General features: G+C 40.2%; 1 protein-coding gene across 2 annotated transcripts in view; it reads right to left on the bottom strand.

The window, feature by feature from the left end:
* dph6 (diphthamine biosynthesis 6) overlaps positions 1-14,572 on the bottom strand; it is a 52,888-nt gene extending 38,316 nt beyond the window's left edge. Inside the window, exons 1-4 of one of the 2 annotated variants that reach the window (XM_026309437.1) lie at positions 14,431-14,572; positions 14,028-14,119; positions 13,033-13,217; positions 254-327 (exon numbers count right to left, since the gene is read on the bottom strand). In XM_026309437.1, the coding sequence (XP_026165222.1) occupies positions 254-327; positions 13,033-13,217; positions 14,028-14,119; positions 14,431-14,453 (374 nt within the window). In that variant the 5' untranslated portion in view covers positions 14,454-14,572. The remainder of the gene's footprint in view (positions 1-253; positions 328-13,032; positions 13,218-14,027; positions 14,120-14,430) is intronic. The other variant, XM_026309447.1, reaches the window with a different exon arrangement.
* Between the last annotated feature and the right edge of the window lie 941 nt (positions 14,573-15,513).

A 15,513-nucleotide genomic window follows, 5' to 3' on the forward strand; every position in this document is an offset into this window, starting at 1 on the left:
CATAAAATCAAAGATAGCCGAAATAAAATCTAACAAAACTCAGTGTGTGTATGCATGTATTTGTCTAAACAAAACTCAGTCTAAGATTGAAACACACAGCGAGGTAAGGGTAACAGAGGATATACTCTGTTCACACAATGGCCAGAGTGTGCCTCAATCAAGTTCAGAGGCTTAAATGCAGTGATTGTGCGTGAGCTTTAGATAAAAAGTGTGTTCTGGATGATGAGTATGTGTGTGTGTGGGTTTGACTTACACATTTTCCACACGGACCCTCTGGTAATCAGAGAGAATGGCCCCCACAGACACTGCCTCGACACCTTCCTTTTCCTATGGGAGGAAAAGATGGAGGAAACTTAGCCACAAAGGTTTCTTGACTTTTCCATTACCCTCTGTGCAATGTGCATTGTAACAGCAATATGAAGTCCCCATTCTAAGGGGCCAAATAGTCCTTGGTCAACCTTGAATGATAACTCAAAGTGTTATCTGAAAAAAAAAAAAAAATACACAAACGTGTAAACATTTACACAGAGAAACTGAAAGAAACAAAGAAAACTGATTACTGACAGCTCTTTCCATCCACTGGACTGCAATACGGAAAAGATGGTAACACTTTGGTTGTATCAAGGACTTTCTGGTCGAGCCCATATTCCCTGGAGTTTTTGCATTTGTGGCTCCGAGAGTGAAAATATACATGTGTGTATGACAGAAGTCAGCGGCACCACTAAAGGCAATTCCTGGACATTTATCGGGAGTCTAGAGTGAGGGGGAGATGAGTGCGTCTGGCTGCAGCTTCCATCCTTTCTGCAATGCCAACCTGAATGAAGTATCAGCAGAGCATTGCATCTTAGAGTGGCTTGTATCTTTAATATTGCTGAGGGCTAATCTAATTGCTTTTCATACTATATTCATATTTCAGAAACAGTGAGACAACTATGTATTCGAGAGCTACTGACTGAGCCTTGAGATGCATTCAATCTTCTCACACAAAAACATGCTTGAGCGGGAATGACACGCACAAATGAACACGTGCAAGCAAGAGCTGCATACTCACACGCTTACATACAGTACACTGACATGCATGCACAATCCCCTTCTCCAGTTCCATGCACCTTCCCTACAGACACACACCTGCAGACTCATTAGAACATTACATGGGCTGTAATTAGAATGAGAGGCAAGGGTAGAAGCAGTGTAGGGATGCACAAGTCTTCAGTAAATTACCTTGTAGCCATTATCAATTTCCCTGGCTACTGGTCCTTAAGATAACCCCCCCCCAACCCCTCCCTTCTCCCTGTGGTCCCTTCCTGCAATTTTTCTCTGCCTGATAAACATGCTGATTAAAGCGAACAGCGTGTAAACCTTTGATACTTTCCTAAATGAAATCCATGCCCTGCCTGGGGCCTGATGCTGAGCTGCGACACAATGTGCCTCACACACACAGAGCTCCACGTAGGCGTGCCAGCTAATCAGATAAAGGATGTGCTCCGTGTGCACGTGTGTGTGGTTTTGTGCATGTACGTGTGTGGTGCTTATGGTGCTGCCAAGGATGTGAGGTACAGAGGGAAAGCTAAACACATACAAATACACAGCTAGAATTTAACTCCAACTGACCTAAAGTTAAACACCAAGAGATCTTAAGAACCTGGGATTCAGTACTCAAGTTTTAATATCGCTCCAATGTGTCCAACACTGGAATATACATTACAGTCAATTCCACTGCCCAGTGACAGTAATTAAGTCAGACTGATAACATTTCAGCCCAGCACAGAGCGAAAGGGGCTGCAGGCAGTGTCATGTAATTCTAGGTAAGCCTCAGGGCCAGCACTCTATTCTAATACAATGATAACCTTTTCCCTAAATACAACTGTCACTTCCTAAAGAGGCAAATTAGGAGGTAAGAGTGGGATAGGGGGAGACAGAGAGAAAAGCAAAGGGATAGGAATAAGAGTGTTGGAGGAGTGTGCAACATCAACACCAATCACTTGACTTTCCATTGACCAGACGTAGCCTGACAGAATAAGAGAGCATCAGAACACCATCAACAAAACCCTTGTCTTGTGCTTGTGTCTCTCTGTCTCCTTTCTCTCTGGAAGCAGATATTGTAGGTGCTTGCATCTCTGAGGTTCAAATCAGCCTTGACCAATTAAATGGCTGCATTACATCACCCAGCCTTATAATAACCAGGCATACTTGCAACTAATGATAACAAGACAAATTTCTCACATGTCCCCTAGTTTTCAATGGAGACTCCAGCTACTAGACCTTCTGGCAAACAGCTTTGGAAAATGATTATTTTTGGATGCAGTTATGTTTTTGTCGCTATTATAGCTATCACCAGGAGACCGGCAGGAATGAGGGGGCAGCTAGTGCTGCTCTGTGTGTGATTTTACAAATTCTAGACATATTTTCTCATCCTCTGTGGGAAGAGTAGAATAAATTATGATGAAAAATGGGTATATGTATGTATAAATCTGAATTGATAGATATTCTGGGAATTTTTCATGATGCAATAAAAATACAAACTTTGATTTTATGGTAGTTGAAAAATGTATCAAAATTGTTTATAGTGGGAATACCTGACAAAGCAACAAGGTAGCTCATGAACCACAGTATAATAATAAATAATAATAAAATCTTTATGAGAACTATCTGGCTAAACGATGTTTTGACTGCATTAGAAGTGGGATCCGGGTAAGAAGCTAACATAACAATAAATCAAGGCAGAGGTCATCAGGACTGCTGTGACCCACAAACCACTTTTCTTTCTTCGTGACTGTTGGCACAAGAGCTGAAGAAAGTGCAGCCCCCCTGCCCTGATTTCATGTCACATTTCTTTTTTCAACATTTAATGACCCTAGTTCATTAAAGCAAGTTTCACCTGATCCAGGACCCAAGGCCCTACATTAACTCATGCCTAGAGCAGGACTAATTCTGGCACAGTGTTGTGCAACAGTGCAACTCCCTAGCAGCCCAGTCAGAGGCAGACTAAACAAAGGGCTGGCCTGGCTTCCCCTGTCCTCTCCAGCAGGCAGAAAAGCTATTAATGAGGATCTATGGCCCAGAGCAATGGAAGCCCTCAGTACCCCCAAGCCATGTCCATCAGGGTACTTAGCCCCATGCAGTCATTAACTTCTGTTACTAATTGTCAAATTCATTAAACTAATCCTTCCCCCATATCCGGATGTCTCCCGTGGAAATGGATGGAGAGGGCTGAGTTATTAAGATGTCAGCTGTGCAGAAGATTAAGGCCGGCAGACATGCTCCACAAAGAAACGATACGGCCATTAAACTCTATATCAAGGTAGTGTGTGTGATATACTTTGTAATTATATATACATTCATCTTAGTAAGGGAGTAAAAAAGTAGTTCAAATGTATTCACAGTCACAGACATGCTTTCAGTCAAGATATGTATCTTCCCCAAAGACACATACAGTACACGCCAAGCACAAAGACAGAAATTCAACTTGAGAATGCAGCTATTTTCCAGCTCTAAGCTTTAAACGCACTTATGCATGTCACACATTCAGTCTTTGTAATATTCAACAGTCGACGTTATTAACAGCAACAAAGGCAATTAGAAAGCCATAAAATATTAAAAATCCAATATTCATATTTATATGGAATACATCAGAAACCTCATTAGCTCTCTCTCTCAATGGCAGTCACAATGAGATCTTAATTATACACCCTAACAATACAAAGCTCCATTTTACAAAATGGTGGGTTTCCAAAATGCCTGCTTCAGCCTGTTCTGAGACCAAAAAAGCCAGAGCTGGCAGGTCTCAACTACTGCAGACACAAGGCCACATATTTCCATTAGAAAATCCTCTTTATTAAGTTCAGAGTTCTTGATGTATTTTCTATTATGTTACAGCCTCCCCTATGTATTATTCTTGTGTGTGATGACAGCAAGGTGGACAAGAAGAGAAGGGGGAGAAATTAATTTAAGTGGTATGAATGACAGTTTGCTCAAGGGCACTGAGGTACCATCACATACAGTACTCTCCATGTTGTCATATTTACACTACTTCTAACCGCATGCCCTCCAACCCTCATTCTCCTCATCATCCCTCTCTTCCAGGACCCATCAAATAAGTGACTCTAAGCGACACAGTTTTAATGTTCTCTCCATTAGATCAGCTCTGGGCCTGCTGTAATGTAATGGGATTGTACTCCCCTCTTCCCCTACACGATGGGAACACGGAGAGGAGGTTGGACCTTGTTGTAGCAGCGCAAGTAAATGGGGTACAAGGGATAGGGCCAGGTAGGGTCAAGCGATTGTGTTTAATATAATGCAGACAGGGCGGTGCTGGGCTGTCCTAATGTCTCAGACATGCCAAACTGACATGAAGCTTAGTGTGAGCTCACTTGGTGGATACACTGCTTATTTGTTTCAAATCAGCTCCCTTATTATCATTCTGTACAAAGGGTTATACTCCAAGGTGACTCCCAGAATTGGTAAAGGAGTGATAGGATGTGGAAGAAATGTGCACGAGGTGCAGAATGTAGGTTGGTTGAATTATAATGTTACAAGTTACACCCAATGCTTACAAAATTATATACTGCATATGTATACGCCAACGCAAAAACACTATGTATAATGTCTAATCCATCAAAACAAAACAACAAATGGACATGCAGACTTAGCAAATGTCTTTGTAAAACAAACATCAGCCAAAACCTTGTTCTTAAAGGCTTTCAGAGACATTCCCTTTGATAAATTGGTGGGGCTGTCTGTTTGAAGTAGCTGTTGAAAGACATGCTCTTCCTTTGTGCTTGTAGATGGGCTGGCAAGATGACTCACCACGTGTCAGTCCTCAACCATGCAGAGTGGTGGAATAAGAAAAACAAACTGCTCACAAAGCCAGCTGCTCATAAACCTGAATGCCCAACTGGTTCCTGAGATAATGCAGGTCAGAGTTACAAGAAGGGGGAGAGGAAGCAGAAGAGGGGAAAGTATTATCTTCCGCTGAGGCCGCAATGCAGGTGTCACCAGCCAGCAGAGGACATGACATGGGACTATGTCTCAATGTAATGAGTGACACTTATCAAGTCACGAAACATAACAAGTGACAGGCTGGTGTACACTTGTTTGGGCCCAGAGAAGCAGAGTTTATCCATGAAGGTAGTACTGTAGCTTTTCACGGCTGAGCTCTTATTTGTACAGTTTTTTAGCCTGACGTTTACACACACACACACACACACACACACACAGTGTTTAGTCTTGGATAGTGATTCATTTACAATGACGGAGCTGTTTTCAGCAATAGAGCCTGAGCATAAATATGCCATGCCGCACAGCTGGAAAATGTAGAAATTCATCAGGGTTAAAAAGTAGAGAGATTAACGTTTCGCGAGTTTCCTCTCAGATATATATGGTTACGTAAACACAAGCCCAGCCAGTCGTCAAGCCGGGAGAGAGAGGGCCTTGGCCAAAGCAAGCACAAAAGCCCTAGTTTCAGCAAGGCCAAGGACAAGGAGGCTTTCCATATCAGCATGCATGGAAAATTAAATATCGGGAAGCAGCAGGGAGACATAAGGTCATTGATCGATGTACTGTATGTCCATGAATACTTGCAATTCAAGCAAACTAGTTATTACTGGCTCTTAAAAATGCAATATTTTAATGGTTCTTCCTACATTAAACAAATCTGTGTTTCTACCCTCAGTTTTTTAGATGACAGGAAGTCATCTTACTTCTTCCAAACATTTTAGGTCTTACTCCTCACCATAAAAAGGTTATGCCCTAAAACAGTTTTCTATAGGGCATAAAATAACACCATAATCTGAGCAACATTCTAACTTACCTGAGGGAAAAGTTTCTGTCTGACACAGGAAACTGCTTCCAAAAAGCAAAAGGACAAAATCAAAAAATCATCTTATCCCACAGAGAGGTAAACTATGTCAGCTGCTTTTCATGGTATGAAACATCAGTCTAGTATTGATGTGTATGTATCTACACACAGTTATGCACTGGCTGACATACATATACATTTTAAAGTTTTAATGTTTTTCTGATGAGGTCAGGTTCCAGGCTCTTGGCATCTTGGCTATTCTGTCCTCATAGATCCAACACAGTCCTCCCCCACTCTTCCCCAAGGAGAGACTACAGGAAAATATAGCAGTGATGCTGGTTTAACCCAGTCTCCAGACTCCAGACAGTGTTTTTCTATGACTGGTTATGACTTTAGCTACAGGAGGTGATGGGGCCTGCCACAAATATTTCTTAAGGGGATTGGTTCCCAAAATAAAAGATAAAATCCTTCTTAATTTGTGAGTAGATAAATGGCAGAGTTTAAAGAATTAGAGACAGTTTTTGGTCTGACCAACAGTTGATACTGGTGAGTTTAAAATGTATTTGTAAAATGTAATTCTGAAATTGCTGGATTATCCTTTACACTTTTAGATGGCTGAAAAACTAATTGCTAGAATCAAAATGGACCACCATGTTCCCACATGGAATCAAATAAATATAATTTCACATCTTGAGATTAACATGAAATATGATTATAAAAAAAATATCACCTGTTGTCATTAAGGGATGATCATGATGATCTAACAGCTGATCTGTGATTATCAAAAGCAGCAGTTGTTTTGAAAAGTACAACAAAATGTATTTTGAAGAACAAAATGACAGAAACACAATAAAATGGGAAAAGAAATTTGGTCCACCAGGATCTAAAAATGAAACAAAAATAATAATAAAACAAAAGACAGAAACCATAGCAACACACCCATAACTGCTTAGTTACTTCATTGCATAATAGAACATAGCCAATCACTCAAATGCAAATAACCTACAATTCATCCAGAATCAAAATAATAAAAAAAACAGACCATAAACACGCACACGTTCTTCAGTGGAACAATGTTCAACCAAGCAGTGGTAGTGGCTCATGCCCTTGGCAAGGCGAGATAAGGCTATCAACTTCCATCATCGCTAAACAAGATTGAGCAAAGTACATTAAGCAGAAAAATACAAACAAATTACAAAGGCTTGAGGCTAGGCTCTTTATCTAATGTTTGTGGGGACTGTTAACGTCAGTTGCAGGGAAATGGGCCTGCATCTAATAGATCCTGTCCCACCACTTCCACACGGCCAGCGAACAATACACAACGCCATTATCTCAGCGCTAATGCTATCCTTCCTCATGTGCAAAACAAGCCTGCAATCTCAACCATTCTGCCACTGTGTCGACCAACATAAATACAAGCAGTCTCAGACCGAAGGAAAAGATAACAATGGCTAGATAGAGAGGCGACACAGAGACACAGCTGTTTGAAGAAATCTATACTAGCTCATGCTGAAATACGTAAGGTATTCTCAACTTGTGCTGAAAATATATTTTTTATAAAGTTTTCATGCAATTATCTATCGGCTTTACGCTGTTTACAAGTTACTTCCAGCAACACCATTTAGAGGTCTCTCTGCACCACGAACCAGCTACAACAAGCCTGCATTAGCTTTGTTATTGATCTGATCTCCTAAACCCTTGCTGTGACCCCAGAGGTCATGATTTATGTATTAAGTAGTTTTTTTAAAGAAATCCATTTTCTTGTTGAGCCCCCAATGTACGTCTAATGCGGCACCATGCCGGTAATCAGAGAAGGGCTGTGTGTTTGATTTGGACCCCCCACCCCCTCCCCTCATAGTTCACACCCCTCCTCAATGACTTGTCTAACAACACCTCAGCTCCCTAATCAATAACACAGAGCTCCTGGTTCAACTGGAGATTCCTCCACCTGCCTGCCAGCCTGCTTCCCTGTCCTCCTCCTCCACTGTGCCCCTTTCTTTCTCCTCTCCCTGAGTCCCTCTTCCACCTTTCCTCGCAGCAGGATACAACCCCATCTGGGCATTTGCAACAAACACAATGCCAGGCTTCTGAAGGGTCCAGATGAAAGTGTGACAACAGCACAATGGAGATAAAGATGCCAGTAGAAGAAAGAGAGAAGGAGTGATGCAAGAAAGAAAACGAAATATTTGGACTTGTGGACAGACTAACTCTGTGATCTCAGAGGGCCCCACTCTTGTCTGCAGATGTCGATAATGGAGCAGTGTTTCAGACTGAGAAATGGGGGTGGAGGGGGTCAAGAGAAATGGAATGGGAAAAGAGTGTGTGTATGTTTAAGAAGGATTATCTCACTAAAAACAATGTGCCTTAACACACACCAGTGGAAGGGAATGTTTCAACCACAAAGGCCAGAGGTCTCCATGCACGTCTCCAAGATTTTTCCCAGACAACTCCAGGGAAAAAAAAATATTGGCTGGGTGAAAGTTGGGTGTTAGATGACCCACAGTATCATCTATCCAGAAAAAAAAATGTTTTTGAAAAGTCGAATACATTACAGGATAGGTAATTAGATTTGAAAGTAACATTTCCATCGTTCTCAAAGCTTGGTCTCAGTACGACAGAGATGTCACAGTGCTGCTAATTAGAGCTGACAGAAAGGAACGTGTGCGTAGATATCATCTATTGTTCCTCATCACTCTAATGAGCTTAAATGTCTTTGTCTTTATTCATCAGCTCAAAGGTTGCAGAGTTGCTGCCATAAAGTCACAATCTTTTTTATAGAACTGATGTATTACTACGTCAAGTGATTGAAGTTCTAGTTATATCTCCCAAAACTCACTGACATTTATGCCATACAGCCTGTGCTACTTTCAAGGCATGCTCGTGTTTGCTCATGTTCTCTGCTGGAAACCAATATGAAAATATAATTTTCCTTCAAAAAATGGAACTAACAAGTAATAGTTCATACAATCTAAATGTGTGCAACATTATTTAGTCTGCTATTGGTTTTAGATGAGAGTGTAAATGGATAAAAGCAGTGAAAGCCCTTTTCCCTACTGTATATAGTGGTGAAAAAAAGCAACCTGGAGCAAAAAGAAAGTGAGCCAGAGGTGTGCAAGGAGAACAGAGATAGACCTTTTAATCAAGTAACAGAGGGCCGATTTGACCTGACCTTGAACATGCGAGCTTGCACACACCCGCACACACAAGCAGGGTCACAGGGCATAAAGAGCCACTGTGTCGGGTCACAGAGCACAGAGAGAAGGATAAAGGACTTGAGGGATGTGATATGACTAATATGAGGGGTTTTGCGGGCCTTCAGGGGGACTGGAGTTACAGCCAGGGGTGACTGACACTGCTGATCTGTATCACACATCAGAGCAGATCACAGCAGAAGGCAGAAGACCAACCACACACATGAAGTATGGACACAAAACCTACAATATGGGCAGAACTAGAGGAGAGACAGTATTTACTTAGTTATAAGCTACAAATCAATATTTTCATTCATATGGAGACTTAACTTTATATACGTTTTTGGCTAATCTGGTTTTGAAGCTTGGCAGAGGACACTGGGACATTATCTATTCTATGAAAATACACCCTTGCAGCCAAAAATGAACAATCCCCCGACCCCCACTACTAACAAAACTGTTCTCCCCTCAAAGAGCAGGTTCAAAGATCAGCAGCTAGCAGGATGGGATGCTGTGGCTTGAATGTCTATCAGGTTACGCACTTCAAAGACACACTGCCATACACAACCAGCAGTGAGAGCAAAGGGGCCAAGGACAGGGCCACATTGTCATTCTGTTATTGCCACTACTGCCAGGGGATGGACGGATGATTTTTTCTATCATAATTAGAGCATTTTTTTTCCTCTATCAACAATGGTTCTGAAGAATATGATCTCTTCCTTTGAATCTTTTGAATGGTTCCAAACATTCTCTGAGAGTCAGATACTGGGAATGAGCCATAGATGGCACTGTTGGCTCACGCTATGAGTCTGTTACCAGCACTGCAAAGCAGAAGGAGGGAAGAATATCCACTTAAAACTCATCAACTCTGGATCCGAGGAAAAAAAAAAAATCTTTCATCTAAGCTTAAGTGTCATTTGCTCAATATAATCTTGTAACTTCTAATTAATTCAAACTGCTAGAAAGAATCTTTCAAAATATCGCACTTTCCAAACAGAACACATTTTTTCACACCAAAACTGTTCTTTTCCAGTAAGGATGACTTAACGGCTCATAGTCAAAAGAAGTGATTTTTCTTTCTCTCTGTTTGCCCCCTAATTCATTTCCTTCACTGGTCAACAACACCACAAACTTCAAGGTGGGAAAATCATTTTTAGAATTTATTTTTAGAATTAAAATAGTAAAGAAGGCATATGTATTGAACACTGAACTGAATATAAACATAATCCAGCTTTTTAAGATGGGATATGAGATGCCTTGACAGAGCTGTGCGACTTTCTAAATGTGTGGTATTCAGTGATTTTGTTACCTCTCACAGTGTGGAACAAATGGTACAGGTTAGTAAATGTACCTATCAGTGAGAATGCCAAAAAAAAGGAACTACAAAGAGCAATAATATAGGCAATAAATATGAGATAAGATAGGTGTATTCTTATGGCTGACATCACTCTGCACAAGAGAGGAAGCCTGGTGTTTGTGGTGCAGAACTGCTGTTGGCGGCAAGTGGGGTAAACATGGACAGAACTGGAGGTCTGCTGGCCCGTGAAGGCCCCATGGGAGTCCAGCTCCCCTGATCTGTGGCCTGTTTGACAGGTGAGGTCAGACCAATGAAGACCTGGAAAGGGGAAATTTGCAGCCCTTTGCAATTTTTGCAATTAGAACATTGACCACAGGCAGAGATGGTATATTGCATTACGTACCGGAGGAGTCCACTATTTAACTGTGAATACCTACAAGAGTCCAAAAACCATAAATTGGACTGTGTGAACATGCATACTCACAAGAACAGACAAACAAAAGCTGTGTCATGTAGCCGCACGTTGTGAAGTCCTCAGTTAATACAGAAGATGGCAAAGAAAGTCAGGCAGAGGGTGAGGAATGCCCTGAGGCAGGCTGACTGGCCCTTGCCACTCAGACAGTGTGTGTACATGTAGGGGCCCTGGAGCAGCCCTCAGCTCTGGATGAACATGTCTCCACATAAACTTACAAAGAAACGAACCAACCCCCCACCACACCCTTTTTTTATTTGTACTGTATCAAGCCAACTCCAATCTATACAACAAACTCCTATCCATCATAACATAAGAAGCTTTTAAATTTTGATGCTGCAAGCTAAAATGAAAGGTTGTGTGGGGATACAGAGGGGAAAAAGGATCAATCCCATACAATGTTTGTGCTGACAGCAGGGAGAGCTGTTGCGGCTGTTGAAGTAAGTGTCCAGGTAGCTTCCTCATGGCTGCAGGCAAACAGGTAGGCAGACAGTGCCTGCAGTGAGTTAAACTCCCCCTCAGTTATCTCAAACCTGTCAGTCAGCCACCCTCTACCACACTGGACCACCAAGGTCTCATACATAATTTGTCATCAAATGTGTCCTGGCAAAAGTGGTGTTTGATGAAATATTAATTTGGTGGTTAATTTTTGCATCTGACCTTCTGTCAAGTGAGATAAAAAATAGAAGAGAACTTTTTCTATGAAGCTAGTTGTCGAAGGGCACCTTGCACCAACTTCACACATAAAACTTTGATAAACTGATACAACAGGAGCACTATTTCAACAGAGTAAGATAAAAAGAAAACTTACTCCATTTTGACAGTGAAATCAAGACATGCTAAATAAGAGGGACTAAAAGCACTAAATGGCTTTTTAATCTGTCAAGCAGCTTAGTTACAATTTACAAAAGGTGCTAAGGACCATTAGTGTACAGCAGGCCAGATGAAGCTCGACAAGCAGAGCCTCTTAGACAGTGATGATGGGCTACTAAGTGAGTTTGAATCCATAGAGGATGACTTGTAAAACATCTCAACAGTGTGACAAATGCCATGAACCTAGGCTGAGATGAGAAATTTAGTAGTGCTCTTAGATTGGGTTCACTAAAAGTAGGCAAATTGTGTCATTGGTGGCAGTGAGTCAAAACGATGACTACAATACTACGTTCAATGAAGCTCTGCAATAGTGAGCTCACATAATTGTGGCATACCACACGACTACTGTGAATGAATGAATATCACCATTTGAATGATATGAGAAGCATCTTATGTCGTGTTAAAAAATAAAGCGTTTAATTCTAGATTCTATATATATATATACACGTGTGTGAATGTCACAGCGTGTATATATTTTAAATTGCTGTATTTCTTCACACACCCAAACACAAAAATGACACATTCCTTGACAGAATATATAGAAAATAGGCCTATCAAAATGTACTGCTTAGTATGCCACATATCAGGAATTTTGTGTTACTCTAAAGAATGCAGATGCCAGAGAAATACTGTAATTGCAATTTAAGAAAAGGAAAAGATGTTAAATTACTTAATGAGTGTTTTAGTGGACTAAGAGACTAAGACAGTGGCACACAGTATCCTAATTAAAGTCTCAATCAAATGCCCTTTAAAGAGCATGTTGCTGTTTTTAGTTTGATGTGTTTTGTGTACTTAGAGATGGATCATTCAACGTAATTGTACTCTACCTTTCAAGAAGAAAATTGCAAGGAGCCAGGTAAACAAATCGCAGATAAACAAACTTCAACATTTAACATAAAGAGACAGAGATGCAGATATTTTACTAAAGAGCCATCAAACCGTACCATGTCTAAAGCACAATTAGATACTGAGCTTCAGTTTAATGGATGACAAGCATGGGGAAAGAAGTGTGCTGCCCATATTGTTTTGTTTCTTCTGTGTGTACAAATAACACTAGTCAATGGTTGGTCAATGTTAAGAAGCTGAGGTATGCTTAACACTTTTTCCTGCCATATATCTTCAATATACAGCTGTTTATATGTCTAATAGGAAAAATCATGGAGATATATACAGAAATGCAGTAGCTTTCAGATATTGATGCATTACTAACTACAAGGGATGAAAGTATAATTTATTATGAAAATAATTATAGTAGGAAAATGAGCGAGCATAGAAATGATGGTTTAGGTTCCCAAGTATTAACACCTTTTGACTGAAACCCAAAGGAAACATCTACTTTGATGACTGATAGAAAGTGATAATAAAATCCTTGACTCATTTATAGGTGAGTTGAGAGATCTACCTTGACAAAGTGCAGCAGCTGATATAGGTCCTCTACCTCATCCCCCTCTGTCTCACTGTAGTTTCTGCTGGTGTCTAGGCTGGAGCCCTGGATGGTTCGTCTGTAGAGGGGCAGATCCATCGCTTCAGCATACAGCTCAATGGCTTGATGGCCAACCGTCTGGTACATGTAACTGTCCAACTCATCTGGGGCATGGAAGAAAAAAGTTTGATGGCAAGCCATTAATTATATGCCTGAAAAAAGACATGATAATTTTACTAAAATCTACAGGATGTGATGCCAGTTTCAAAACAATCATCTGCAGGCATTTGAAAAACAAGGACTACTTCCATATTTATTATCAATTAATCTGCGGATTATTTTTATTTTAATATACTAAAGATTTACAAATAGTGGCATAACCATAACCATGCACCAATGAGAAATACTGGCTTGGAAGGGGCTCCCAAATTTCTGAATAGTTAAACTAGCATTAAATCTTTAATAAAACAAAAGTAAACTGATTGTAGGAAATGTGAATGTTTCAGTGAAAAAACTCTTAGAAGTTTTCACTGGAAAGTTATAAGTTCCAGTATGTTATTTAACTGTTTTACAATTCATCATTTTACAGTAGCAGTGGTGGGATAATGGAGTGACTGCCTGGCCACTCATCCCATCGCCACATCACAGAGAAAAAAATCTGACTGACTGAAATGAAAGAGCTTCTTGCTCATTACCCCCAATGAGATGCTTTACCTGTGTCAGTGGTTATGCTCAGTGCTGGGCAACCTTAATGTGTAAATTTGTTCAGGTGTCCAAGTGTTAACAGATCATTTGTGGAAGAATGAGAACTACTCAAAGTAATAAAAAGTTTAAAATAGCCAATATATATTTGTTGTATTTATTCTTATCAAGAATTTGAAAAATAGAATAGAAATGAAAAACAGATTTCTGCAGTACAGGTTTCTTGGTCTGGAGAAGTGCAGACCCTGTGGGTCACAGCTGAACCCCTTCACCTTTGTGAGCAGGACGCAGGTTGGCCAGAGCTACGATCCGATGCCCAGCAGCAACACACTGCATCATGTTGTAGCAGCTGTCTTTGCCCCCACTGGAACACAGCATGAGACATAGGGAAAGAGAAAAATGATCAAGATGCAGACTCGCATCATCAGTGTGTAGTCAGTTAGACCCCAGACTGATGAAGAACATCTTCGTAACTATACCAGCGATGTTCAGATGCTGCATGTCAAGATTATGTAACGTCACTTACTGCAGTAAGCTCCTTAATGTAAACAACAACTGTTCTAGCACAGTTTTGGTCGAGAACTCTATATTTCTATAGCTAAACACAACACCTTACATCTTACAGGAAACACATATCTACTGTTAGCCATCGTTCACTACAATCCACACAGTTACCTTATCAACGCCACCACCTTCATCTTCGTATTTTGTCTTCAACAATCCAATGACACCAAAAATATTGGCTAGGATGATAAATGCCGTTAACTCTGCTTAGCAACCGGCGTCTGTACACAACATGTGAGAGTTAGGCTTCCGGGTTGCAAAAGGACCCCTCCGTTAAACTAAGATGCCCTATAACATGCCTGAAAGAAAATCAGTCCTTGCAGTTTCTTTCTTCTTATCAAATTCTATATATTTTTTCTTAACCGGTATGACCTTAATGAGGGCCAGTATTTACAAAACAGGTTGTTTAAAGTTAATGTAAGCAGTAGTAAAACATTTTTTTGAAAATAAAAGACATGTTGGCATTAGCTTGCAGCCTATAGAGACTGTACTGTGATGAATCAAAAATGTAAATAAATATAATTATTTTTAACATTAACAGTAACAGTTATGTTCATCTAGTGACTTTGTGCACATGAAATGAGCTAAACGTTATGTCTTATATGTGGTATATGTGATTCATTTTTATTTTGACAAAAAAAAAAAAAACATGTCACTTTATCATATATTACATGTGAAACCTGTTTGAATGTAATATTATGAAATATCATTTGAGATGAAAAAATGAATTTATAAACATAAATATCATATTTGTTCCTTTAGCTTTTATAAACCATAATAAAAGCACAGTTTCAAATCAAAGTAATCAAAGTTGCATCATAACCATAATGTTGACAATGACATGCATCCTTTGTGTTTTGTGTCTCAAGAGAGGCTCAAAAGTCCATGCACTAGTATTCACACACAGGTCGTGCTTTCCCTCTGAGGCAGCCCTATTTTGCTCAGAGGAAAACCTTTGATGCTCCTTTTTTGCCCTCTGTTGTGGTGCCAGAGTAGAATAATTGCAATGCTTTTGTGTGCTTTCCTCACCTTCTACCCCTAAGCAGGCCAAAGGCAACTGATTTTGTTTGAATGTACAAAACTGAAAGAGACGTTTTTTCATCCCATTGCTTTTAACTACATTCCCTTTTTTGTTTTTGTTTTGCGTTTGTTTTATTCATCCTGAATCTATGGCAAAATCTACAAACTGCAGAT

The sequence above is a fragment of the Mastacembelus armatus genome, chromosome 22, assembly GCF_900324485.2.
Source record: "Mastacembelus armatus chromosome 22, fMasArm1.2, whole genome shotgun sequence".
NCBI classification, from domain to species: Eukaryota; Metazoa; Chordata; class Actinopteri; order Synbranchiformes; family Mastacembelidae; genus Mastacembelus; species Mastacembelus armatus.